The 27,410-nt window shown below is 38.4% G+C and overlaps 1 protein-coding gene across 1 annotated transcript; it reads right to left on the bottom strand.

Annotated features, from left to right (window-relative positions):
* Window positions 1–9,313: 9,313 nt before the first annotated feature.
* Window positions 9,314–11,957, bottom strand: LOC145136784 (putative E3 ubiquitin-protein ligase XBAT31). Its single transcript, XM_079070900.1, has 8 exons — window positions 11,648–11,957; window positions 11,444–11,506; window positions 11,208–11,279; window positions 10,900–11,021; window positions 10,678–10,818; window positions 10,485–10,592; window positions 10,141–10,402; window positions 9,314–9,857 (listed from the first exon to the last, which is right to left on the bottom strand). The coding sequence occupies exons 1-8, from the start codon at window positions 11,825–11,827 to the stop codon at window positions 9,468–9,470; spliced, it is 1,338 nt and encodes a 445-aa protein (XP_078927026.1). The 5' UTR covers window positions 11,828–11,957; the 3' UTR covers window positions 9,314–9,467.
* Window positions 11,958–27,410: the final 15,453 nt, after the last annotated feature.

Raw genomic sequence — 27,410 nt, 5'->3', positions numbered from 1 at the left:
TCCAACCTCTTCTCTCTCTCTCTAGAACCTCTCTCTAGCCCCTAAACCCCCCAAAAAAGCCTAGGGAACCTCCCTAGCACCCGAAGGAAGCCCCGAGGCTCCTGGAGTCCCGAGAAAAGAGCCTTTTGGCTCGGGACGCTGCTTCGGCGAAGCCTGGTTTTCGAGAAAACCCGCTGTAAGTGAGCTACGCCTAACCTATCTTTAGTATAGCTTATGATTCAATATAGTAATGTTATTAGGACCTTAAAATAATTATTTGGGCTATTATTATGAGTTATATAAGAGTGTTTTTTAACGCTTATATAATATTAATATGTGACAACCCGAAACTTCTTTCGTCCAAAACGTTAAAAATAAATCAATTCGGAATTTATTTATGCTCTTGTCAGCTATACCTCGGGTCTAATTAAATACTTCGAAATCAGTAAAATCGAAGTTTGGGTCCAAGAATGAGTTTTCCAAGTCAAAGCGTAGCATCCGGGCCAAACACCCCTTCGAGAGGAGTTTACGGCCGCAAACTCGAGTTTACGGCCGTAAACCCCCCACCCCACCCCGTGGCCGAAAACTCACCCATATATAAAGGATGAGTGGCCTTCATTTCAAGCTTTAAGCACTCAAAGGACTCTTTCTCTCTACTCTCTCTCTACAATTTTCGAGTTTTGCTCAAGGATCTTCAAAATGTAAGTAATTCTTCACTTATATGGTGTTTCAATCCCTTTTCTAGTGATGAATCCATGTTTCATATCATAAATTTCATCTTTTTCTAGATCTTCTCTCTCACCAAGAACACCAAGAACATACACTAGTTCTTGGTGACTAAAAGCCTCATTCCAAGCCTCTTACAGTAAGTAACTTCTCCCTATGCTTGTTATCTACTAAGAATCACTTGTTTTCACCTAGAAATCGACTCGAAATCATGAACACGAAATGGGTTTACGGCCGTAATCCCTTCAATGGCCGTAAACTCCATTTTTGGTCGATTATTGGCCTTTAAACTCTTCCTTGAGTTGGGCACAAGGCTTAGAACACTTCCAAGAGGCTAGAAAGGACCTTGAAACACCGAAAATCGCACCTTTCACCAAGTGTTTACGGCCGAAAACTCCTGGGCCGTAAACCCACAGGCCGTAAACCCATGGGCCGTAAACACTTGGGCCGCAAACTCGTGGGCCGTAAACCCTGTTGGGCCGCAAACCCCTGACCGTACACTCCTGATTACGGCCGCAAGCTCCCCATTTTCAATCACGTGTGATTCTAACACTTAGTTTCAAGTGTTTCCTAGTCCCTAAGGTGGTTTCCTTCCATAACAAATAGTGTTATGTCCTCATCTAATGCATATATGTGTTACCATATGTTAATAGGATCCACTTGTGTACGAAACATCAGTTGTCACTCGGCATCCACTCCGACCTTACGTCAAAACTGTGAGTTCATACCCCTACATTTTTCATGTTTTTAATGTTTTCAGGGGGTAATACAAGCTAAACATAAATGCTTTCAATAATATAAAACTTATGCAATTCTCATACTTTAACCCTTTTGTACCATGTTGAGCAAAAGGGACGTTTTCACTAAAATTGCATAGCTTTCCGGACACGCTAATCACTACATTATTCATGCAAACTATAATCGGTATAGTTTGGGATTTTCTAAACATAACAAGCACATAAACTTTCACTACTAAACATATGCACTAAGACAGAAATAGGTTACAGTTTACATCACTACTTATTCATGGTATTCATAACTGTATTTATCACTACATACGGTATACATACGGATTTTCACTATGGTAGAACGCTACCACACTACATGTAAACTAGATTGTACGATACTGTGAGGCGCTACTTCAATATTGTACCCTTAGGTGTACAGGGATAAATCCTATCATAGTATAACTAGAGTCTCCTGGAGGGAGAGCGTGAGATTTGTGAATAGATCTATTCGGGACTGACAATCCCACACCTGAACTGCTAGCTACAGTTAGGCGGGCACGCCTGGGGTGTACAAATGTCATTTAACTCGACGCCTGAAGAACGTTATAAAGGTCTCTAGTCATATCAAGTATGGTTATACGACTCACATTATGTATAAATCACCGTTAGTTTACAACATGGCACTCTTCAACAGTTTTATTTATACTAAATAGAACTAATACACACTACAACTGGAGAACTTTCAGGGTTTTCAAACAGAACTGAACATACAATGGTTTCACGTACGAAATATTTATACATCATGATTAGCATTAGCTAGTCACATGAAGTATTATTTTCGCACATCACTACAGTTTTCAGTAACAAACATTCACGGTTTCATACAGAATTGAGAACACTACATTTTCATTAAAGAAAATATCGGATTTTCTTGAAACTATACAAACACTTTTACAAGCTCATCAACAAGTTTTCATTACAAACTACCGCTTATGAACTCACCAGCTTTATGTTGATATTCTTTCAAACTGTTTGTATTCTCAGGAAATCAGTAGACAGGTACCTGCTGGATTTTTGAGGAGTGGGAGCAATAAGAGTTTTATGCTTATACTCATACAAATTATTTGATGTAATTCAAACAAGTTTCAGACAAATTCCAAATTGATGTAAACATTTTTACTTTGGTATTCACTGTATTGGTTGTGTTCCTATGATTGCTATTATACATTGGTTGTGATGTTATACATGACGTCCTCCACCCCAGAACGTTTCCGCCATTGTGGTTTTGGGGTGTGACATAATAATAGCTAGACTATTAATTAGTCTCGGTGAATATTAAACTAAACCCTAGTGGTAATGATATTAGGTTTTGTCGAACGAAGTTGTTTTAAGTAAACGAAGCGCTGTCCGAGTACCGAGTCACCACCTTTTCAGGTGAGTGCATAGTCCCTTTCATCTTACACATAAATATGAAGTATTTTATATAAACTACGTGCTATGTGTGCATATTGTCTGAATGCTTGCTGTCTATGCTGGGTGAAAGATTTTTATACATGTTTTAAATGATTTAAACTGTATATATATTTTATATCTACAAATATGTTGGGTATAACATGGGTAGATGAATGATGAGGGACGAAAGCTGATATAGAGGAACATTGGTAGTGTGGACATAGTGCCCTATAGGTGGACATAGGCAGCAATGGACCTAGTACCCTATAGATGAATATTGGCAGATGCGTCATAACCTGTAGATGTTTTTGGATCTACGATGTACTCTAAACATCCTAGCAGCTGCGCCCTAAGGATAGTATCGGCAGCTGCGCCTAATAGAGGACATTATAACCGTGACAGTAGCGTTTAAAGGACAATACCGGCAGAAGCGCCTCATAGAGAATGTCACAATTCTGGCAGCTGCGCCTAAGTGATACTATTAGCAGCTGTGTTTGACAACTGTGGCAACGATGGATTTTGTGCCGTTTCCTTAGGATGATCCTTAGGAATGAATTAACGAGGAATAGTCGATTCTTAGGGTAGATCCTTGAGAGTAAAGAAGATAATGGGGATGGGTAATTGGATTGATTGTTTGATGTTTAAACATAATAATTATATTATTGTGGGTTGAAAACCCTATGTACTCACCAGGTTTCCCAACCTGACTCACTCAGTTTATTTGTATCACAGGTGTCTATATGAAGTTACATTGCATTGAGAGATTTAAAAGAGATATAGATCACTAGTGTAAATGAATATAAGTTCTGTTTATGCTTATGTTTCTGTATTGACGATGACATCCCAAATGTTTTAAAATGGATTAAAATACATTTATTCGGAAATGCTTTGATAACATATTTATCATGTTTTTCTGGGAACAAATTCCGCAACATTTTTATTAAAAGAGGTACTCTGATTTTTATAAAGCATAAACAAAATCGGTCTTTTCTGGCCGTGAAAATGGGGATGTCACATCATGTTAATCAACCATAATCGCCATCCTCCACCTACTTCACTAAGAACCCCCACCCAACAACTAACACAACCTTCATATGCATTAATCCAAACCCAAAACCAAAATCCCCAGAGAAACCTGCTTCCCCCTTACATGATGTCCTGATTACAACTTCAATTCATCACCATAAAACCACTTGATACACAACCATCATCACCAACCCGTGCATACGCTAAAAATAAAAGAAGAAAACAGAAGGAAAACACCAAATACATAGAGGCACACACAAAGGGGTGAGTGACAAACCATATACTTCAGATTTTTGGTATCTACAACTTGATCCAGCGAGAAAAGGGAGGGGGTCTGTGATTCAGCAAATCGAAAAAGTAACTCTCCCCATTTAGAAGCAATCATCACAAAGGAACGGTGAGACCAAGTATGAATTGGAATCCCCTCAACATCAACCCATGGTACACGATCTGGAACCACAAAATCTTTAGTCCACTTTGAAATTTGAGTGAACCAAGAATTAATGCCTTCATGTCGTCTGAAATTATGACATGCCTGAATAGATTGTAACTTCAGCATAACTCAAGGTCCTCCTAAATAAGACATTTTAATAGTAGGAAACCCTTCATTAGCACAAATAGATCTCAGATTAGTAAGATTTGTAAATTCTCTAACACAGGCCACACGAATTAAGGGATCATCTTTGAAATTAATACAACTTCTGTCAAGTCGAGATCAGTCTTTAGATGAGTTTGGTTTCCCCGAATAGCATTTGCATATGATTGTTTGTTCATTCTAACTCCCTGATCAGAAACATGAATTGAATGATTATTGGTACCAGGATTACCATGCACCAGATGTCGATTGAAACGAGCAATGTTTGCAATTAACTTCAACTTCCTAATCCAGATAGATGACAGGTTATCGATCAGTAATTTCTAATCATCAATTATGTTGAACCTTACAAAGGCAAAAGGTTTCCCTAATTTTGATCGTTTATTGGGGATAAAGACATCAGTAACCTTCCCGAATCGATCACACGTATTCGAGAGTTCTCGAACAGTAAAGTGTGAAGGAAAGTTTGTCACGTAGACATTGCATGAAAGACGTTCGAGGAGATAGTTATTGGAAAATGTAGGGTTAGACCTTTGGTAAGGGAGACGATGTGTAGTACCCATCTTGACAGAAAAAGCAAAATCGGCGTTTGATCCCACCGGAGAGTGAGGGGGGCGAAAGCCCTACACCCCGTTCCCGAGTTCAACTTAACGAGAGAAAGGAAAGGAAATGGGTGGAAATGAGAAGAAAATAAAAGAAATTGTTGTTCCCGAGTTTCATTAAAGGAGGGAAGTGGAAGGAAGTTGAGGGAAATGAGAGGATCACTTTCCCTCCTAACTTTCCTTCCGATTTGGGAGGATTTGGAAAGAAAGAACAAAATGATTCATTTTCTTTTCATTTCTCTCCAACTCGAGAACACAAAAGAAAATTTTGTTTTTCTTTCCTTTCTCTTCTTTTCTCTCATGACTTTCTTTTCTCTTCTCTTCTTTTCTTTTGTTAAACTCGGGAACGAAGCACTAGTGTCAAATTGATTAAGTTAAAATATTAGTAGTTGGCCGTGTCAAATTTATTAAGTTAAAATATTTGACAAACTGAATTGTGTTGATGTTTATAATGTTAATATGATCGATTGGAATTTAAATAGTTTAAATTAGAGTTCAACCTGTTCGTTCTCATAAAATTCAATAACATATATTTAATAATAAGATAAAACTGATCAAACTAGTTGAACAACAAGTTGAAAGTTTGTCAAATTACATTCAAATATATGTTTATATTATTTTAAGATATTTAAAATATTAGTTAATTGTAAAATCAAAATGCCCATAAAATTCCACTTAATCAAATTTGTCTTGTATTTCAAAATTATTGTCATAACTTGTAAGGGTACCCACCCGAGTGCAAAATGGGACCCGTAAGTCAAATTCATGTATGGACGATACAAAGACTGTTTGGTCCTCGAGCGTGTTAACACCGAATTACGCAATTCTTCAACATCTCAATATTAAAACCCAACTAACATTGGTCCCTCATCCAAGTTGAGATGGCCTTTTAAATAATCACTATTTTATTTTCTTATTTTTTTCAAATGTTTAAAATGGAATCTTCTATTTTATTTATATTTATCGACACAAAAGATAACTATATTAATTAAACTGTTTAAACAAAACCGGAGATAAGATCTTGATCCATACATACATATGGTAGATTTATAGCGCCCGATGAAGATATTCGGAAACTTTTTAACAAATTTTCTCTTTTAACATTCTGATGACCTGACAATACATAATAATAATAATAATAATAAAAATAATAAAAATACATAATCATTAGTGAAGGGACCACAAACCTAGGGTGTAGAAATGTCTAAGGACTAAATATGTAATTTCCAATTATTGTTTTCTATATACATTACTTTCACGATATGCTAAAATCCTCAATACTTTAATAATAATCTTCATAATTTCTTTCTTATAAGCTTTTATAACAGATAAATCTTTAAATAGTAAAGGATGATATCATTCTTAAGTATAAGTAATTTTCTCAAGTGTTCACTAAAAAAAGATGACAATAAACCATTTTTGGGTGAAATAACATCGAATAATAAAGCATTTCAAAGGAATCGTCTCATGTACACTGGTATTACAGACTTCAAAGGACGACCATCTGTAATTTTTTTGGGATGGTTTGTCTGTTCCATAAGGTTTACCAGGTATTATATGGGTCTAAGGTTATTTAGGTCAACAAAGTTGGATCGTGTGAGTTAACCATTATCATCTAGAAAAAGAAAAGGAGATAATATTACTCTAAAAGATATCTAGTTGATGCATGATTCTACATCATTTACGTGTACACCTCTCTACCAAAATAGCTCTCTTGGCTCAATACAAAGTTGACAAAACGAATATTGTTTTATAGTATGAGATGTCACAAATATTAATACACTCAAGTGCTCAACATAAAAACAAAGCCTATATGCATTTAGTAGTCTTAATTTGACGCAAGTAAAAAGAATGGACCCCTCCCCACATTTTGGACCCCATCCTTGCAAACCAAATTGACATCATAACAACCGTGGTAGCATAATCACAAATAGGCTACATACTTGCATGTATTAGATAGTAATATATTGAATGGAAATAAATGTTTGATAAGCTTAATAATGGCCAGGCTCAATATTAAAATTATCATAGTGTCATTCAGTTATTTTGTGTTGTGTCGGTTTTCTACCGACAACATTAACTATAACATCAACTCTATATATTGGTCTGAGCAGGATACATTTGATTTGAAATTCATTACACAATTCATAAAATGAAATCTTTCCACGAATTTCTGTATATATATAGTTACTTACCATGTCCATTGTCAATTCTTGGTCATTGAGATTCATGGTAATTCAGATTAATATTTAGGTATAGATATTACCTCTTTTTTTCTCCTTTCAAACAAATTGAAATGATTGAAGTTTTTCTATTTGGAATCGTGTTAGGTCTAATTCCTATTACTTTTACTGGATTATTTGTAACTGTATATTTACAATACAAATGTAGCGATCAGTTGGACATTTGATTAGATTAATTAACATCTTTTTTTTATTGACCTCCTTCTTTCTTTAATATCCAGGAGGTCAAATTTAGATTGTCGTTCCAGTAAGTGCTTCAACCGAATTCGATCAAGAAGATCTGAATCACACTCAGTAGGATTTGAACCTGCGACATCGGGTTTTGGAGACCCATTTTCTACTGAACTATTTATCTTAATGGTTGACTAATTAGCTTAATAACTCTATGATTTCCACAGTTTTAGACATCTTTATCTCAGTTCTTTCATGTTGTGTCAACCCGTTTACTTGAACAACCAAAATATGTTTATTTCATGTTGGGTTAGCGGGTCGGATCAGTTTTTTCCACTTCCAGTCTCACACCAAGCCAAAATGGAGTGCAAGTCTACCATAACAAACGGAGCCATAAAAACTAGCTTTCGGAATAACAAAGTTGGTATAGATAGAAAAAGATCCGATACGAAACTAGAATAATTATAAACATGTTCTCATTCCTTTGTAATATACATTGGTATTGACATATCTTTCTTAAATAATTAGCAATGTATATAATTTATCTTCTATTATGATAATTCTATCTATGTATATTGGACACGTAACATTTAAATCAAATAACAACAAAAACGGATAAACGGAGTACAAAATATCTCTTTACATACTTATGCACAGTCGACTTCCCCATGAATACGCAAGAAAATGATCGAGGACCACAACATCTTGACCAAGTGTTCCATTTGAAAACAATGGAAGTGGAAGGGAGTCAAAAATCGATCAAAACAAACCCCACAAAACTTTAGATGAGTCTTGCCAATCCACCCCCATCAGACAATCATAGTTACAATTTGGTCCCCACGATATATGACCCAATCTCACTTGTCCTCATACATAATAAGCATGAATACATGAATGGTACAGCAAATTATTGAAACCAACAGACAGGGATCACATGACCAACCACCAACCACACACTTATACTTTAACCAAAATACCATGAACACAACCACGATTGTACATCATGCATTTAAAATTGTATCCTATTCAATAAAACATACACCTTGAAATGAAACAATATAGACTATATATACACATATAATACAAGCTCATTATAAAACTCATTTTCATGAGAAGCTATATAACTCAATCTCGACCCTAAATTTCTGATGCTTGAGATTCGTAATATATACAATAATAACAATAACAATACCTAAGGCTCATACATGAGGGGGATGTAAGATGTAAGAGAGCTCTAACCAAAGGCTGGGAGACTGCTTCCATTGATTAGATGTGACATAAAAAAAAGTGTGAACCCACATTGCATGATCTTGCTCATATGAAATATCAACTAACAATCAATAACAAAGAGTGGTGTGCTACAAAATAAATATAAAGAAGCAAATACAACCACAAAGTGATATAGAGATGTTGTGTAAGGTGAGATATGTACAATATTTGATTTTTTTTATTTTTTTTTTCCTTCAAGGACCATCAAAGAGAGTAAAGACTCGACATATATAAGTATATAACGTTATCTAGTCGATCTTGTTCCAACATATATAAACAAAATTACTCTCATCATAATCATGGACATAAAAATAAAAGGTGGGGTTCAATTAACCACACACCATTTTTACATTGGAGGGGTGGGTACATTAACAATCTTGAATTCTGAATTTTCTAACCTTAGAAAAAAAAAGTGAAAAAAAGAATACTTTTTAAACAAGTAACTAAACAAAGTCTCCCATGCAAGCTTTTACTACTTCTGCTTCAAGTAGAAGTAAAACACAATGGAAACAAATACTCACCAACCCAAAACCTCCCTCCACCTTTTGCTTTTACTTATTCCCCCACAAATCTTTAAAACAAATAACAGATTCGAAGAGATCTTTCTATACATGGAAACCCCAAGAATTGTTCCCCTATTCCTTGCAACCCAAGTTTCCAACTTTCATAGCCTTTTTCACGGTTTATCAATTTCAATATCAACCGAAACCCGACCCGAACCGCGACCCACAATTTTCCCAAACGATGGCACAGCCGATAAACTCCTAAAACTGCTGCTCCCTTCACTTAAATTCATAGACTTTCTTGATTTTCTCTGCTTAGGGGAGGAATAAAGATCGAGTTCTTGGTCAGCAGTGTTGACTTTGACTTTGACCACGGTCAGCCGGGCTATGTTGCTTCGGCAAAACGGGCAGATGGGTGCGGGCAGGGATAAGGTTGTTGGGTTCGGTTTGTTGTGGCAGCATAATGCGAGTGTGCATTGAGCACACATTTGATGACCACAATCTTGAACTTCAATGGCGCATAATTGGTCAAAGCATATGCAGCATAACTGTGAATCGCTCGCCTGCAAATTGCAAATATCAAGATTATATAAATTTGAAATTCGATTCTAGAATGTTATTCAAGTGTTGATTAAAGTAATTGAAATCGAATGTAAACGTATGGTGTTTAAAGTCAACAAAAATATCTGGTCATCAAAAGTCAAAAGTCATCAAGTATGACCATTTCAACGTATTATAACAATTAACAATCCAAAAGTTTTTGTCTTTCTGCATTTGTTTTTACCGTGTTCTTGAATCTTGACCATGAAAAGTTTAACAAATTGTGGAGATTAATTAATTAATTACCTCGGAGATGTTATCATCCATGGCGGTGGTATCAGAATGGGAAGGAGACGGCATCGAGTAGCCGGTGTTTTTCAAAATTGCTTTTTCTCGTTCCTTGTTGACCTCCATTAGAGCTTGTTCCAACAGAGCTTTTGCATCTTGATTAAGCTCGCTGATGAATTTCAATGGTGATGGCCACACCAGTGGCTCTGCGGATGATGGGTTTAGCAGAGCTGCACATGCGCCGTTTTTGTGTTTTAAAGCGACTGCATATGGGATTCTTCTGCATAAATTATTGGGAAAAATCAGCGATTTTTTTCCGGAATTATTGTTACTTGATGAATTTGAAGAAAAAAAATGGTTACCCAGTTGCGTCTCTATGAAGTCGATCTGCACCCCATGCTAATAATTCTCGGATGCAATCCATGGAACCACCTCTTGCTGCCAAATGAAGTGGAGTGCTACCAGGAAGACTGCAAAATTAGATTAATTAATAAATTTACAAATCGCAAGATTAATTAATAAAGTATATCGAAAGGTTATGAAAGAATTAGTTACCCATGTCCACCGGTGGAGGCACAGACAAGAGCTCCGCTGTCTAGAAGTATATGAACACATTCAGGCCGCCGTTGACGGGCGGCTAAATGTAATGGTGTTTCCCCTTTACCACCTCTTATATTCACAAATCGCGAAAAGCCCCTAAAATCCAAAATCCCCAATTCAGTTTACAGAAATTTGATTCAGGAAAAAGGAGATCGAAGGATAAAGGGAGATACCCACCAGGAAGACGCGACATGGGAGGTTCGAGCAGAGGAAAGAATGGTCTGGAGACAATCGGAGTGGCCATAATAAGCGGCATAGTGCAAACATGTTCTTCCATTCAGTGAATCGAACATCAAAATCTGACCAATTTCAGACAATATCATTGTTAATTTCTACTAAAGACAATCAATTTCAAATGATATCATCTTCGATTTCGACATTTGAGAATCGATTTCGAACATCATCATCAATTTTTACTTTAGAGAAATTTAAAGGAAACATATGTGAGGTTGATGAATGTATTGAAAGGAGAGAACTTGACATACATTAGCCCCAGCTTCAATAAGCTTTTCAACACAAGCGATCTTCCCATGCATTGCAGCCAACATCAATGGAGTCTGATACCAATTGATCAAATTGGACAAAATCAGTTAAGTTGTTAAGGAAGTATGGACTTCCAAAGAGCTCTGGACTTCACATTTGTTATTCAGAAAAAGGATTTGAAAAATTATAGAAACTTCAAATCAATCGATGAGAATGAGAATGAGAGGAAATAGCACACCTGTTTATGACGATTCAAAGAATCAGGATTGACAGATCGATTCTCCAAAAGCATAGAAAGAATCTGGAAGAAAACCCAGATAAAATATGAATCAAAGATACAAAATTAAAAGCACCAATCAATCGAATCGATCAAATACAACTACAATATTTGAGGAAGCGCCAACTTCCGAACAGAGAAACCCAGAAATGATAAACTACGAACCTCGATCTGGCCATTGGCAGCAGCTATGTGAAGAGCAGAATGGCGATCATAAACGGTTTTTTGTTGAATCAGAGATGGATCTCTCTCCAAAACAGTCTTCACAATCTCCAAATCGCCGAACTGTACTGCTGTGAACAAGCCATGTTCATCTTGTACTCTGCAACTAAGACCCTGCCCCATGGTTTTAGGGTAATCTGAAGTTTTGATGGTTTACGCAGAAGACCGGCGGAAGTCCACCGGAATCATCTACTACCACCAAAAGAGGGATTGGTGGTCGGGAATGGAGAAAGGGTTAAATGGCGTCGTATTTAAGTAGCTGCAGAGATAAATGGGGACACTGGGGGCAAAGGCGGAGGAAGGTGGCGACGGGCAGATGGACGGGTACACGCCTGACAACGGGCAGGTGTCAGTAATTTACGGGCAGTTTAGAGATTCCAAAAATAACGTAGTGGGTCCGTGTCTGAATTTAATAAATTTTATTATCTATAGTTTTATACATTTGAGCAAATATTATTTACGGAGAAAAATATCTCTTACGATTGTTCCATTCAACTTCTCTTTGTTCTTTACCCTCCAAAAAAGAATTTGGATAAAATTCGTTGAAAACTACTGTAATCATTTTTTGATATCTAGAAGATCTAAACAATTACAATGAAAGTTATATATGATATGTATTATGGCAAAGTCACAGAAAAAATCCAACATATTTTCATGGGTTAATAACATCTAACTGAAATCATATAAGTGAAATGTGTAATTTTCCTATGAATCTAATCTTTTATTAAACATTGGTATTTATACAAAATATATAAATAGGTCAAATATAAAAAGAGGTAGTGTATGATGGGCTAATCTAAACACAATACATAACAAACAACAACAAAAGTGGAAGGTAAACTCTTGATAAAGTTATCAGCATATTGAGATTTAGATAACACATGGAGAACTCTAACTTAATCAGTAGCAACCTTGTCACGAAAAAAAGTAAAGAGCAATCTCAATATGTTTGGTCCGTTGATGTTGAACATGATTTGATGACATATACACCATACTGGCATTATCACAATAGACTAAAGTAGCACGATACAGTGAATAGTGGAGCTCAAGAAGTAAGTTATGCATCAAACACGTCTTAGTGACTGTGTTAGCCACCCCATGATATTCAGCATCAGCACTAAATCTTGGAGTAGTGTTTTGGCGCTTAAAAGACCACGATAAAAGATTGTGTCCAAGAAAGACACAGTAGCCCGACATAGAGCGTCAAGTGCCAGAAAATCCCCAGTCAACATTAAAGTAAGCAATAAGATCATGTGAAGGAGAACTGAATTATATAATCCATGATGACTGGTACCACAGACATGTCTCAATATTCACCTTAGTGCAGTGAAATGAGGTTCTCGATGATCATGCATGTAGAGACATATTTGCTTAACAACATATGTGATGTCTAGCCCGGTGAAAGAAGGTACTGAAGAGCACCAACGAGACTACGATATAAAGTAGGACCGTCTACAGGCGGCTGAACCGTGGAATTTTCTAGATAGATCACCAGGAGTGGTGACATGTTTACAATTCATCATGGACGCGTGCTCAAGTATCTCATTTGCATTTTTTAGAGAGAAAAATAGGCCATCAACGGTTCTAGTAGCAACCAAGATCTGACATGGAGAACTTGGAACCAAGAACCGAGATGATGTATGTCAAAAGTTGAGAGTTGTTAAGAAAACGTCGTCTACATATAATAGCAAATAGTGAATATGAGGGCCCTGTTTGTATATAGACAAAGAAGAATCACACCTACTGTTAACAAAATCAATATGTGACATAAACATAGTAAACCGCTGAAACCACACCTTGGGGACCTGTTTGAGACCATAAAGACATCTATAAAGGAGACAAGCATGATTTGGTCGAGAAGTATCTCAAAATAATTGTTCAAGACTTTGCCAACCCCCAAGCACAGTGGTTTTCTTCTTCGAGATCATGTGAAGAAGAGATTGAGATAAGGTGCTATAAATCCAAGATTTCACAATGTAATCAAAACGGGTCCATTCTTCCAATAGAGCACGAGACTTATCTGATGGGGATTCAAGATGATCAGCAAGACCATACCCAATATAGTGGGTTTCGAACAATTCCTGCCATATATCGTAATTCATGCGGTTGAGATCGAGAACTAATGACACAACATTCTTGATGTTGATTGTGGTAGGTTTATTCATAATATTAGAAGAGGAAGAGGGAGTACCAGTCATGGTTGACTTATTGAGGAAGAAAAGAAGAAAGAAAGAACGAGGGAGATAGAGAGAAACCGAGAATACGACTAGGGTTGAGAGGTATTTGATACCATGAAATCTATAAATTTCCATGAATCTAATCTTTCATTAAAACTTGGTATTTATAAAAAATACATGAATTAGCCTATATAAAAAGAGGCCACATATGATGGGATAATCTAAACACAATACAAAACAAATAATAATAATAATAATAATAATAATAATAAAAATAATAATAATAATAATAATAATAATAATAATAATAATAATAATAATACGCTAACAATAAGGTCATCGGATATATAAACCATGACAAGAAGCATGGTTTTCCTCCACCTCACTGTCATCTCCTTACACCTAATCGCTATCTCTTTCCACAACAACACAATGGTGTAGCTAGAATGATTGTGTGCTTACGAAGAAGATAGAGGAGTATGAGAGAGATAGACAATGATACAGAGAAGGTGTGTGTGTGTGTGTGTGTGTGTCTGTATGTGTGTGTGCACATGAGCAGGAAAGTGAGGAAGAAAGATATTTCCATTAGTCTGTTGCCTCTCATTGTAAACACAATGAAGGGCCACGACCGTTGCACAATGACAACCCCAGGATAGTGTGCACTTGTGCCATATATACCTCATGATCCAATGGTAACATAGTTTAGGTTTTGGTTATACTTAGTCCTTTAAGTTTTTTTGTCTGCATATTACCATTAAACTTGTCTGGACTATTCACATTACATCATTATGACCGATTGGCATAGGTAACATAGTTTAGGTTTGGTTCACATTTAGTCCCTTAAGTTTTTTTGTCCACATATTACAATTGAACTTGTTTATACTATTCACATTACATCCTTATGAACTTGTTTAGACTATTCACATTACATCGATCATTGTGACCTGACAGCTTTGGGCGTCTTCTATGTTACCATGAACCGTATTTCTACTAGCTCGTACGAGAGGTGTTTCAATTTGACCATAGTCTCACTAAATCTTTCATCCTCTTTAAACTGCCACAACTCTTTCATTTAAATTCATACTAAATATGATAAATATCTTATTTAGTCACATATTGATTGAGTTGCAAACAAGTTATTTTAAAAGTTGTCTAACAATGGTTTCCCATCTTGTGGTCTCAAGGAGTGTGGAATTTATGGTGGACAAACTGTTTTAAAAGTTATCTCATGTGAGATGAAAAAACACAAGAAAATAAGCATTGATAATCAACATGTGTTTATATCGTTCATGTTTGGTACTTTTGGTTTCCAGGCATCAGATATTGTGGACATTTTTAATAGAGTCCAACATGTCATGCATAATAATGATATGACCTCAAATATATAGATGTAGTTTATAGGGAATTAGTTTTTCAATCCAGAAATAGTTAATTAGCGATTGTTATGTGTTTTCCTTCCATCTTGATGTAATTATGTGTATGAAAGAATTTAATTTCCACGGGGTTTATTGTTGTTATTGTGTGAAATAATCTTAATATATATTTAAACATAAACCTTATGACATAATCTTAAACAATATGTACCCTTTATTGTATTTCAATCCTATGTTTTCCACCCTTAGATCAAATTGACGACATCATCTTCAATCCTATGGTTCTATTAAGACCTTAGCATCAAAAACCCTAACTTATTTACCCATTAAGACAATCTAGATCATGCATGGAAAGAAACTAATGTCCAAGATCACATTTTTATGACTTAACACACCCTAAAACATTTAAAAGGATAACTCAAATGTCTTGGAGTATTCCATACTCACAAAGATTAAGATTAGGACAAAAAGGTGCCAACTTTAAGCTAAACTAGATCTAAATGAAAATACTCATCAAGGTTGGAGCTTTATACCTCCAAAAGGTACACAAGGGAGTATAGATCTTGGATCCAAGGTCTTTAAGGGAACACCACAACCTCGAGGTTCTTCCTTATTCTCCAAAAGCTCCAAAATGGCACCAAAAGGCTCTTCAAGCTTCACAAGGCACTCACACACTTTAGGGTTTCGAAATGAGGAAGGATGTTGAAGATAATAGGGTGCATGAGGCCATAAAGATGTTTAAATAGTGTCCAAACCCTAAAAATTAAGGTTTGCACCGTGGCTACGTACGCCCAGCATATGCAAGCAATGGCCAAAATTACGAAATTGCCCCTTAGGGACCAACTTTGCAAAACAAGCACCAACCAAGGGTCAAATTGGAAAATACCTGGAAATCAACATGTTACAAATCTCCCCCACTTGAACTAGACTTCGCCCTCGAAGACAGTTGCCACTAATAAATCGGGGTAGTGCTCTCGCATCTCTACCTCAGGCTCCCACGTCCATTTGAAACCTTTCCGATGTTGCCACTTGACCTTGACCAGAGACACTTCTTTATTGCGTAGAGCCTTCATCTTTTGATCCAAGATCGCCACCGATCTCTCCATATAATTCAGGCTATCATCAACCTGAATGTTATCCAGAGGAACAACTGCGGACTTATCGGCCACACACTTCCGAAGTTGAGACGCATGGAGGTGTTATGGATCTGGCTGAGCTCATCAGGCAAATCCAGCCAGTATGAAACCTTGCCCACCTGGCCTGATATCCTTAAAGGACCAATGAATCTGGGGCCCAGCTTACCGCGTTTCCGAAATCGGATGACACATTTCCAAGGTGACACCTTCAGAAGCACCAAATCTCCTACCTGAAACTCGAGGTCCGAACGTTATCGGTCTGCATAACTCTTATGTCGGCTCTGCGCGATTCTCAACCTGCCGCGCACTCGTTGAATCAACTCAGTGGTCTTGAGTACAACCTTAGTACTCTTCATGACCCGATACCTGACCTCCCCCAACAAATCGGGGTCCTGCACCTCCTTCCATACAACATTTCAAATGACGGTCGGTCAATACGAGCATGATAATTGTTTTTGTAGGAGACCTCGGCCAGTGGAAGGTAAGTATCCCAACTCCCTCCAAAATCTAATACACAAGCCTGGATCATATCTTCGAGTGTCTGGATCATCCGTTTGCTTTGACCGTCAGTCTGGGGTGGTATGTTGTACCAAAATACAGCTGAGTACCCAATTCCTCATGAAACTTACTCCAAAACCTGGAAGTGAAATGAACATCCCGGTCTGAAACCACAAAAACTGGCACCCCGTGCCAAACTACCACCTCCCGAACATAGATGTTAGCTAACTTCTCAGTAGATATGCTCTTGGCAATTGGTATGAAATGCGCACTCTAGGTCAATCTATCAAAAATGTCCCAGATAGAATCAACTCTATGTACCGTCCTTGCCAGCTTTATGATGAAATCCATGGTAATCTCTTCCCACTTCCACATGGGAATGGGTAAGTGTTGCATCTTGACATGGGGTCTCTGATGTTCAGCCTTGACTTTCCTGCAAGTTAGGCACCGCTCAACAAACCAAGCTATTTCCCTTTTCATACATGGCCACCGATAACTCAATCTCATATCCCTATACATCTTCGTGGCCCTCGGATGGATAGAAAACTTTAACTTATGCGCCTCTTCCAAAATTGTCTGTCTCACCCCACCTGTTATCTGAACCTAAACTCTACCATATTGAGTCAACAACCCCCGACTGTCTCTGAAAAATAAGGAAATTTTTTCCTTGATCCGCTCAGCCTTCCAATTCTCCTTTTCAATCCCTCCACCTAAGCCTTTTTGATCGAATCCAATAAAGGCGAGGTGACAACCATCCTCAAGCAAATATCCCTAATAGAAGAACTCACGACCTAACGGCTCATAGCATCGGCCACCACATTTTCCTTCCCAGGGTGGTACAGTGTAATGCCCAAAATCTAGAAGGTAATTATGGAAATAAATCATCCATGCTAAAGGCCAACTCTTCGAGTTTAGGGAAGGAAACTCAACGTGTTGGAGGTCATTGGCACACGCATTTTTGAGGGTCAACTCTACGAGTTAGTGAAGGCCAACTCGACGAGTTGGACGTTATTTGAGAAACCCTAATTTCAGGGTTTTGCACCCTATTTAAACACCTTAAGTCCCAGGTGTTGGCCTCATTTCCAGCCTCCATTGCCCATTACCCTAAACTCGAAACCCTAGTGAGCCCTTTTTTAGTGTATTTAGGGTGTTTGAAGCTTATTGAAGGAAGAGGATCTTAGTGCAAGGTGGGGATTAAAGAAGGAGCTTTCAGATCTCGATTCATTGCTCCATTTCCAGCTTTGTTCGGGTATAAAGTCTCAACCTTTGTTATTATATGCTTAGATCTCCTTGTTAGGGCTAGTTTCCATGGTTAAACCAAGTTTGGGTGGTTGATGGGGGTGTTGGTCGTCCCAAAGGAGTTATTCCTTAAGATCCATGGTTCTTAGGAGCTCTTGTGGCATAAAAGTGCCAACTTTATGGTCTTAAGGGCTCCATTCATCCATTAAGTCCATCTTTTGGCCTCTTTTGAGCTTTTGAGATTCTTCTAGCCTTGCATGAGAGTAAAGTTGGAAACTTTACGTGACATTTCAGCCTTTAAGGTCTAGATCTGCATCCATGAGCTTTGTCTTGATGATTTGGTGATTAATGATTAAGCCCTTAAACTCTTAAGCTTAGGGTTTGGTTTTTTGACCCATTAGAATGGTTCTTAAGGGTAAAGTTGGAAACTTTACCCTTTCAGGCATAATTTCAGTTGAGATCTGAGTGGTGGAGCCTTTAGTTTCGGGAATGGCGGCTTAATAGATTAAGAGGTTTTGCTAATTGAAGAACTCGGTGAGTTCATGGGTGAATTTGGCGAGTTGGAATGATTTTTCCCATTTTGTGTTGTATAAAAGGAAACTCGGCGAGTTCATGGGTGAACTCGGCGAGTTGGATCGACTTTTCGCGATTCTGTTGATTATTGGGGGAACTCGGCGAGTTGAGTCAACTCGGAGTGTTGACTTTGACTTTTGACTTATGCCTTTGACCAAGTTTGTCCCAGGGGGTGTTTGAGATATATATGAATTGTATTCAAGGAAAATATGGGCTTAGGATAAGACCCATATGGGACTGGGTCCAATTTGGAGAATTGGGCCATTAATGGGCCTTTGTGGATCTTTTGGTTTTGGGATTTTTTGGTTTTCGGAGTTGAGCCTCAGTTTTGGTTCTTGTTTGGGGTCAGGGGTAAAGTGGTCATTTTACCCCAAGTATGGTTAGTAGGGCTGGGAATGGAATCTAATTGTTTATCTGCTGTTATTTTGATCTGTTAGATCGGAAGCGTCATCATGGCAGCAGCTAGGGATTCATTTCAGGGAGCTTCTGCATTCGATGTGAGTCTCCTCAGTGTTGTGTGGGTCAAAGGCACCAATGCCGGCCCATTTGGTTTATGTATTGTAGGAAGACCCGGGGGTTAGCCCTTAGCATTATGTATGAAACACCAGGAGGCGGCTCCTGGCACACTGTATGCAAGACCAGAGTCTGAAATCTGGCAAGTAATTAGCTAAGTAATATAGTTTGTATGCTAGTTGTCTTTGTGATGCTTGAATGGAAGACCAGGAGGTGGCTCTTGGCACTTGTCTGTAAGACCCAGGGTTGTGGCCCCTGACCTGGCAAGAAAGACCACGAGGCGGCTCGTGGCATAATGGAAAGACTATGGTTGGCACATAGCACTCTTATTGATTATGGTATATAGATGACATGTATGGTTCACGATTATGTATGACATGTATGGCTCGTTTGATATATATGGTACGTGGTATTTGGGGAACTCACTAAGCTTTGTGATTACGGTTTTCAGTTTATGTTTCAGGTACTCCAGTTTTCAAATGAGAGAGCTCGGGACGATCGCAGCGCACACACCCGTGTTTTCCGCAATGTCTAATTTCTGGGAATGAACTCTGATAATTGTTTTATTCGAAATGATTTTTCAATGTTTGATCACAAGTTATATTAGTGTATGCACTATAATAAAAATGAAATTTTTACCCTTTATTTTTGGGTCGGTTCATACAGGATCTCACAATCATAATCCTTTACCACATCCATCCATCTCCGTTGCCGCATATTCAGATTCGGCTAATCCATCAAGTACCTAAAACTCTTATGGTCGGTGTAGATAGTACACCGAACCCCATACAGATAGTGTATCCAAATCTTGAGGGAAAAACCACGACCCTCAGCTCCAAAATCATGTGTAGGGTAGTTCGCCTCATGAGGCTTCAGCTGCCTCGAAGCGTAAGCAATCACGTAACCCCTCTGCATAAGAACAACTCCCAAACCCGAAATAGAGGCGTCATAGTAAACCACGAAATCATCCAAACCCTTAGGAAGCGCAAGAATCAGGGCTTCACATAACCTCTGCCTCAGAGTCTCAAAAGCCAACTGTTGATCAAGCCCCCACCAAAAAGTCACATTCTTCTTCGTCAAGTGGGTCAAAGGCACTGCAACCTTGGAGAAATCTTAGATGAATCTCCGATAATACCTTGTGATACCTAGGAAAATACGAATCTTAGATGGGTTCCGCGGAACCACCCATCGCATCCTTGACCCTCATCTGATGGTACCCCGATTGCAAATCAATCTTGGAAAACCAAGATGCACCCTAAAGCATATCAAACAAATCGTCAATTCTCAGAAGTGGGTAACGGTTTTTTCACCGTTAGCTTATTCAAATCTCGGTAATCAATGCACATTCTGTGTGAACCATCCTTCTTCTTCACAAACAGAATTGGTGCTCCCCACGAAGAGATGCTTAGACGAATAAAACCATTGTCTAGCAGCTCCTGAAGATGCGTAGACAACTCTTGCATCTCTAATGGTGCCAGGCGATACGATGCCTTGACTATCGGAGCCGCACCAGGAACCAGATCAATACGAAACTCAACCTGCCTCTCGAGAGGCACTCTGGTTAAATCCTCAGGAAACACATTGGAGAAATCTTGAACAATGGGCACCCCACTCAACACCAACGTGCCCTCAACTCGAGTGTCTGCCACAAAATCTAGGAAACCAGAACAACCTACTGCATATATCTCCTGGGCCTCACAACTGAACAGAGAGTTGGCCCATGCGAGGCTCTCTCGCCATGAATAACCAGTTCTCCCCCACTTGGGGTTCGAACTCTCATTAATTGCCGCTAACAATCAATCATGGCTCCATTGGGGCCCAACCAATCCATACCGATGATAACTGTCGATCCTCTCAAAGGAATCTGCACCAAATCAATAGAGTATCTCTCACTAAACAGATTCAGGACACACCCGCGATGAACCCTCGAAGCACTCACGGTACAATCATCTGCAATCTCAAATAGAACATGAGTAGACATACAATTGACCAAAAGGGTCCCTATACAAGATCAGAATAACCATAAGCATAAATAAAGAAAGCAATAAAAGATAGACATAAGTCACATATCAGTAACCACATTCAGCGCTGCACGGGCCTCGTCAGTGGTTAGCTGAAATGCCTTGCTCTTCACCACATGTGCCTCCGCCTTGCCCAGGCGGCCATGAGTAATCCTCAAGGTGGCTGGCACAGGTGCCGCCACTTCTCCCCTTACAATCTCATATAATTAGCCTTTTTATGGTCGGTCTGATTGCAATGAAAGCAAGTCAGAGCACTCTTGGGGCAGTCCCTACTCACGTGGCCCGACTGACCACAACCAAAAGATACTGAACCCGATACTCGATACGCCCCATGGTGTGGCTTGCCGCACTTACCTCAATGGCTATGGCCTTGCGGACCTCTGACATGTGAATCAGAAGTCTTAGGCCTCTTAGCCTGGCCCACCGCTATCTGTACCTACTCTGGCTTCCGCTTCGTCCGAAGCTCCAACTCAATCTCCCGCTCATAGACCTTCTCGATCAGATCATTTAGGGTCTTGCACCCTGAAAAGCTCACGAACTCCTTGATTTCCTCTCTCAACATGTCATGGTATCTTATCTTCCTCATCTCCTCATCTGCAGCGTATTAGGGGACCAACAAATCCCTCTCCCTGAATTTGGTGTTAATCTCCGCCACAGTCTTAGTAGTCTGGCGAAGGTCCTGGAACTCCCTCACCAGCTGTTGCACTTCAATAGCTGGTGCAAACTCTCTCTGGAACCTCTGAACAAAATCTTTCCAGGTCATGATCGTCACTGTCGCTGACCCTACAGCTCGCCTAACCTCCTCTCACTAGTCTCGTGATTGGTCCCTCAGCAGGCAGGATACAAATCCTATATTTGCCCCATCAGGGAAAAACCTCATCCATTGAGCATTCTCCATGTCAGAGATCCATTTTCGGCTAGCGATGGGGTCCTTAGCTCCAAAGAACGCAGGAGCTCTACACAGCTTGAACTCCCATAAAGAGGGAGCTCGAGCTCCAATCTAACTCGCAACAATTTCAGCTCGAAAAGCCTGAGTCTCTCACCCATCAGCTCCATAATCCCCTCCTTGATGGTATTGAACATCGCAGGAGTAGCATCCAAGATACCGCGAGTAATCTTTGCCGAAATGAACTCATGCAATCGCTCATCAATCGGTTATGTGCTTGAGCCAGAACCTGACCTAGAACCAGAGCCAGAACCTCCTCGAGTAATCGTCACCATCCTCAAACTGCAACACAACATATAAATAATTAGCATATGACTTGAGGGAATTTTTACTACAAAGGCCTCCTTAGAGTTCCCCAAGCCCGTTATCGTCTCAGGTACAAATCCTATGCTTCCAGTAGTACGGTCCCAATAATACATTTCATACCTACCTGTACCTTCCTCAAGAGCAAGCCTAGTTCCTCTAAGTCACCATACCAACCATATAACAATCCTATGCTAAACAACATACATATCCTAGACTCTCCTCGGACATCTCAACTCTCACCGCTCGCAATACCAAGAACCCCAATCAACACCGTCGGTTGCCTTATGCATACAAGTTATACACAAAATAGGATCACATAGCCTATCAAATGATGATTCTACCCTAAGTCCACAACCAAACAAGGAACTGGAAATAAGGCCAAATCGATTATTCTAGGGTTATATAATCCTAATCGTATATAAATTTTAAAGCATACACTTAGCAATTAACTGATCTGATATCAATTCCAAGTAATACATAGCATCAGGTTCCCCAGGCTATAAGGTATCACGCAAATCATGCAATTCTATCATATTATTCCTGAAGGTATCCTTAGCCCTAATCTAGCATGCAATTCTCATATCAAGCACACTACTCATAATACATAGGTATGGGTAATTTGGCAACCACTTACTTGAGCTCGGTTGATTGCATGCATCACACCCCTTTTTCTTCATAAAAATCTTTTCAGAAACTTATTTTCTTTGCAAAAAAAATTTTAGAAACTTATTTTCTTTCAAAATATTACTAATTCCTCAGTTTGAGTTCAGTCACACCCGAGAGTGTGCCTGAATCCCTCAAACCAAGGCACTCATACCAACTTGTAATGTCCCAAAAACAATAATAATTTTTTTTCATTTGAGATCTATGAATCGATCATCAATTGTTTCAAAATCAATCACCAAGTCACAATGTTCAAAACATCATAGTACAATTATTCAGAATGCGGAAAAATCATGAGGGGAGGATCTTGTGCCATCACGTCGGGCCCTTCCCTTTTAAATAGAAAGTACCTGAAACCATAAACATAAATTGTAAGCATAAAGCTTAGTGAGTTCCCCAAAGTACCACATACCCAAATCATACAACTAGGCTTAACCGTGGGGTATAACCAACCCGATATACACATATGGACCCCGCCCTGGGGTGTATTTCAACCTGATTAACACATATGGGGTATCTTTCAGCCTGATCATACAATAGTAGGCCCCGCCCTGGGGTATGTTTCAACCCAAACATACGACAATGGGCTCTGCCCTGGGGTTTATTTCAACCGATCATACAAAATCATGTAAACCAAACAACAATTATCAGCCTAAATAACACAATAATGGGTCGACATTGGTGCCTTCGATCCATGAATAATACAGTGAGAAGACTCACGTCACAGACAGATGAGAAAACTGAATAGCACGCCGCTCCGACATCAACTCTACCAGTCACCTTAATGAATTCAGTGACACAATCTCGGCATACAGATCACAATACCTAAAATACCCCTAGGTCAAACCCTAGTAAAAAATCCAGGTCAAAGACAACTAATTCAACCGACTTGACTCAGTGAGTACGTTTGGCGTTGACTCAGTGAGTACGTTTGGCGTACACAATACAACGCAGGGCGTACTACATGGTTAACCGGAATCGGGGAGTTAACCACGTACGCGCAGCGTACCCCTTGGTATGCTTAATGTAGGCGGCTGCCCTCAACTTTATCCATTAAGTGCTTAATCCTTAAGCACTTATGTCCAAAATCCAAATCTAAACCCTAAAAGGTGATCTTAACCATAAAGTTTCCAACTTTATGGTTTTGCATGGCTATTAAGACCTTAGCATCAAAAACCCTAGCTTCTTTACCCATTAAGACAATCTAGATCATGCATGGAAAGAAACTAATGTCCAAGATCACATTTTTATGACTTAACACGCCCTAAAACATCTAAAAGGACAACTCAAATGTCTTGGAGTATTCCATACTCAAAAAGATCAAGATTGGGGCAAAAAAGTGCCAACTTTAAGCTGAACTAGATCTAAATGAAAATACTAACCAAGGTTGGAGCTTTATACCTCCAAAAGATGCACAAGGGAGTATAGATGTTGGATTCAAGGTGTAACGCCCACGTTCTGTCTAAGAATTAATACTATGATGTAATAGTTAGGGTCGACAATTGTAACCTATTTTGAAGTAATGAAGATGAATTATTTGAGTATTATGTGATTTATGTGCTACATATGTGCGTATAACGATGTAATAAAGTAATAATAAAAATATGTATCAAAAAATAAATAATAGATAGACCCAATATCTATGAAGAAAGTTGAAGCGGTCGTGACAAGGATTCCGGAGATATAAAGAATGCTGAAATCCGACTTATAACGAAGAAGTTATGACCCGTCGAAGTTTTGGGACAAAACTGGCACGACGTTGTGTATTGTAAAAAGTGAGTTTACGATAAAATACTTTTTAGCCTTAGTTATCTAAATGAAAGTCATAGTATACGTTAAACCAAGAGCATGCATATAGAGAACGTCCAAATCTGACTTCGTTAGAGGAAGTTATGATTTTTCTAAGATTTGACATAACAGTTAGCAGCCCGGAAATCGAATTTTAAATCGATCGATTTTAGCCGACACAACCTAAACGAGAATTGAAGATTTCGTTTGTAATGCCCGTGTTTCTGGCTAAGCATTAGTATGACGATGTAATAGTTAGGGTCAACAATTGTAACCTATTTTGAAGTAATAAAGAAGAATTATTTGAGTATTATGTGATTTTATATGCATTATACTTATTTATAACGACATAATAAAATAGTAATAAAAATAAACGTCAAAAAGAAACTAATAGATAGACCCAATATCTATGAAGAAAGTTGAAGTAGTCGTAACAAGGATTTCGGGGATATAAGGAACACTGAAATCCGACTTATAATGAAGAAGTTATGACTTGTTGAAGTTTTGCGGCAAAACCGGCACGACACCGGGAATCGTAAAAAGTGAATTTACGATAAAATAACTTTTAGCCTTAGCGATCAAAATGAAAGTTGTAGTATACGTTAAAATGAGAGTGTGCATAAGAAGAACGTCCAAATCTGATTTCGTATGAGAAAGTTATGATTTTTCTAAGATTTAGCATAGCAGTGCACATCCCGGAAATCGAATTTTAGATCGGTCGATTTTTAGCCAAAACGATCTAAATGAGAATTGAAGATCTCGTTAATAGGAGCTCAACGATAAAAATACAGTCGAAAACGAAGCTCGTATGCGAAAGATATGGACGAAACTTAGTCCTTATTCTTCGAGCGCGGCGAATTCGATACAGATTTGTAAATCTGAGATAGAATGAGAATTAGCCAATGGAGTCTAAATGAAAGTTGTAGTACTCGTAAATACAAATGTGTGGATATAAAGAATGCCGAAAATAGAGCTTGTATGTTAAAGATATGGACGAAACTTAGTCCCTACTATTCGAGCACGATAAATTCGATACAGTTTTGTAAATCTGAGATAGGGTGAGAATTAGCCGACGGGGTCTAAATGGAAGTTGTATTACTCATAAATACCAACGCGTGGATATAAAGAACTTAGAAAACGGATCTCGTACGCGGAAGATACAGACGAAACTTAGGGCCTACTCTATGATCACACCCCTATAAATAAATGATTAATTCTTCATATTTTCTTACACCATTGCTCTAAACTCTCTATAGAATCATTCTTTCTTTCTTGTTCAATTTCTCCTAGTTTTAGGCTGTAATAGAGAAACTCCGAGTCGTCAAATAGCCGACGAAAGAAGTTTTTAGTGTCGGAGTTCTGCCTGTGTAATTTCCCGATTTTCGTTAAAAGCCCGGTAAGTTAAGCTACACTATTATGTTTTCAGTGTAACTTGTATTTATAGTCATAAGTCGTTATTATGAACCTATAAACAATATATGTTCTAAGTATTATAAAATATAAAGTGTTATTATAATATCTTTTAACTACTCGCGGTACGGGGAATCTGGTTTGAAAGGCCGCATAGGGTTGTTGGATTTCAGAAGTGCTTATATGCCAAAATAGTCCTGCCCTCCGGTGTTTCATGTCTGGCCCCTATCTGTACATAGTGGTTGAAAAGTATTGTTTAACACTTATAAATCAATATCACTCGTAAATTGTCGCAATAAATATTCGACTAAAATCTAGCAGTAATGATACTAGGTTTCGTCGAAGGAAAAGAGAATTTTTAGAAGCGAAATGCTGCCCGAGTTGGGAATCATCACTTTAACATGTGAGTGCATAGTTACTTTCATCTTACACATAGGTATAAAGTATTTAATATAAATTACGTGCTATGTGTACATATTATTTGTGTTCATGATATCTATGTTGGATGAACGATTTATACATGTTTTAAATGATTTAAACTGTATATGTATTTTATATCTATGAATATGTTGGGTAGAACATGGGTAGATGAAATAGACAATGAAAGAGGAAATAAAATTGATGAGAGGCCTCGATGTTTAAGATGATCCAGTCATCTAGCGGAGTATAGATGACAACCACAGACTATTTTAGACAGTCTAGTGGAACGCTGGCAGGCTCGCAACCTGTAGGTGTTTTTGAACTAAGTGTTCACCAGGTGTACTCCATCCCCCTCATGGTTGCCTTATTTGACATATATTGATGAGGAATCCCCTAAGAAGTGTGGTCATCCCGATGAAAATCCTTAGACTAGGTCCCTTGAATTAGATGCTTTAGGGACAGAAAGTGAGGATAACGGGAACGGGTAATCGGGCTGATTGATTGGTGAATTTAATAAACTTAATCATTGTGGGTTGAAAACCCTATGTGCTCACCAGGCTCCCAAGCCTTACCCATTCAGTTTATTGCATTACAGGTAGTGGCAAGAGAGCACATGAGTGATGATCTGATGAGATATCAATGG

This window comes from Lactuca virosa, chromosome 9, assembly GCF_052849685.1.
Source record: "Lactuca virosa cultivar CGN04683 chromosome 9, Lactuca_virosa_CGN04683_v6, whole genome shotgun sequence".
NCBI classification, from domain to species: Eukaryota; Viridiplantae; Streptophyta; class Magnoliopsida; order Asterales; family Asteraceae; genus Lactuca; species Lactuca virosa.
This window is presented reverse-complemented; position numbering and strand designations above follow the sequence as displayed.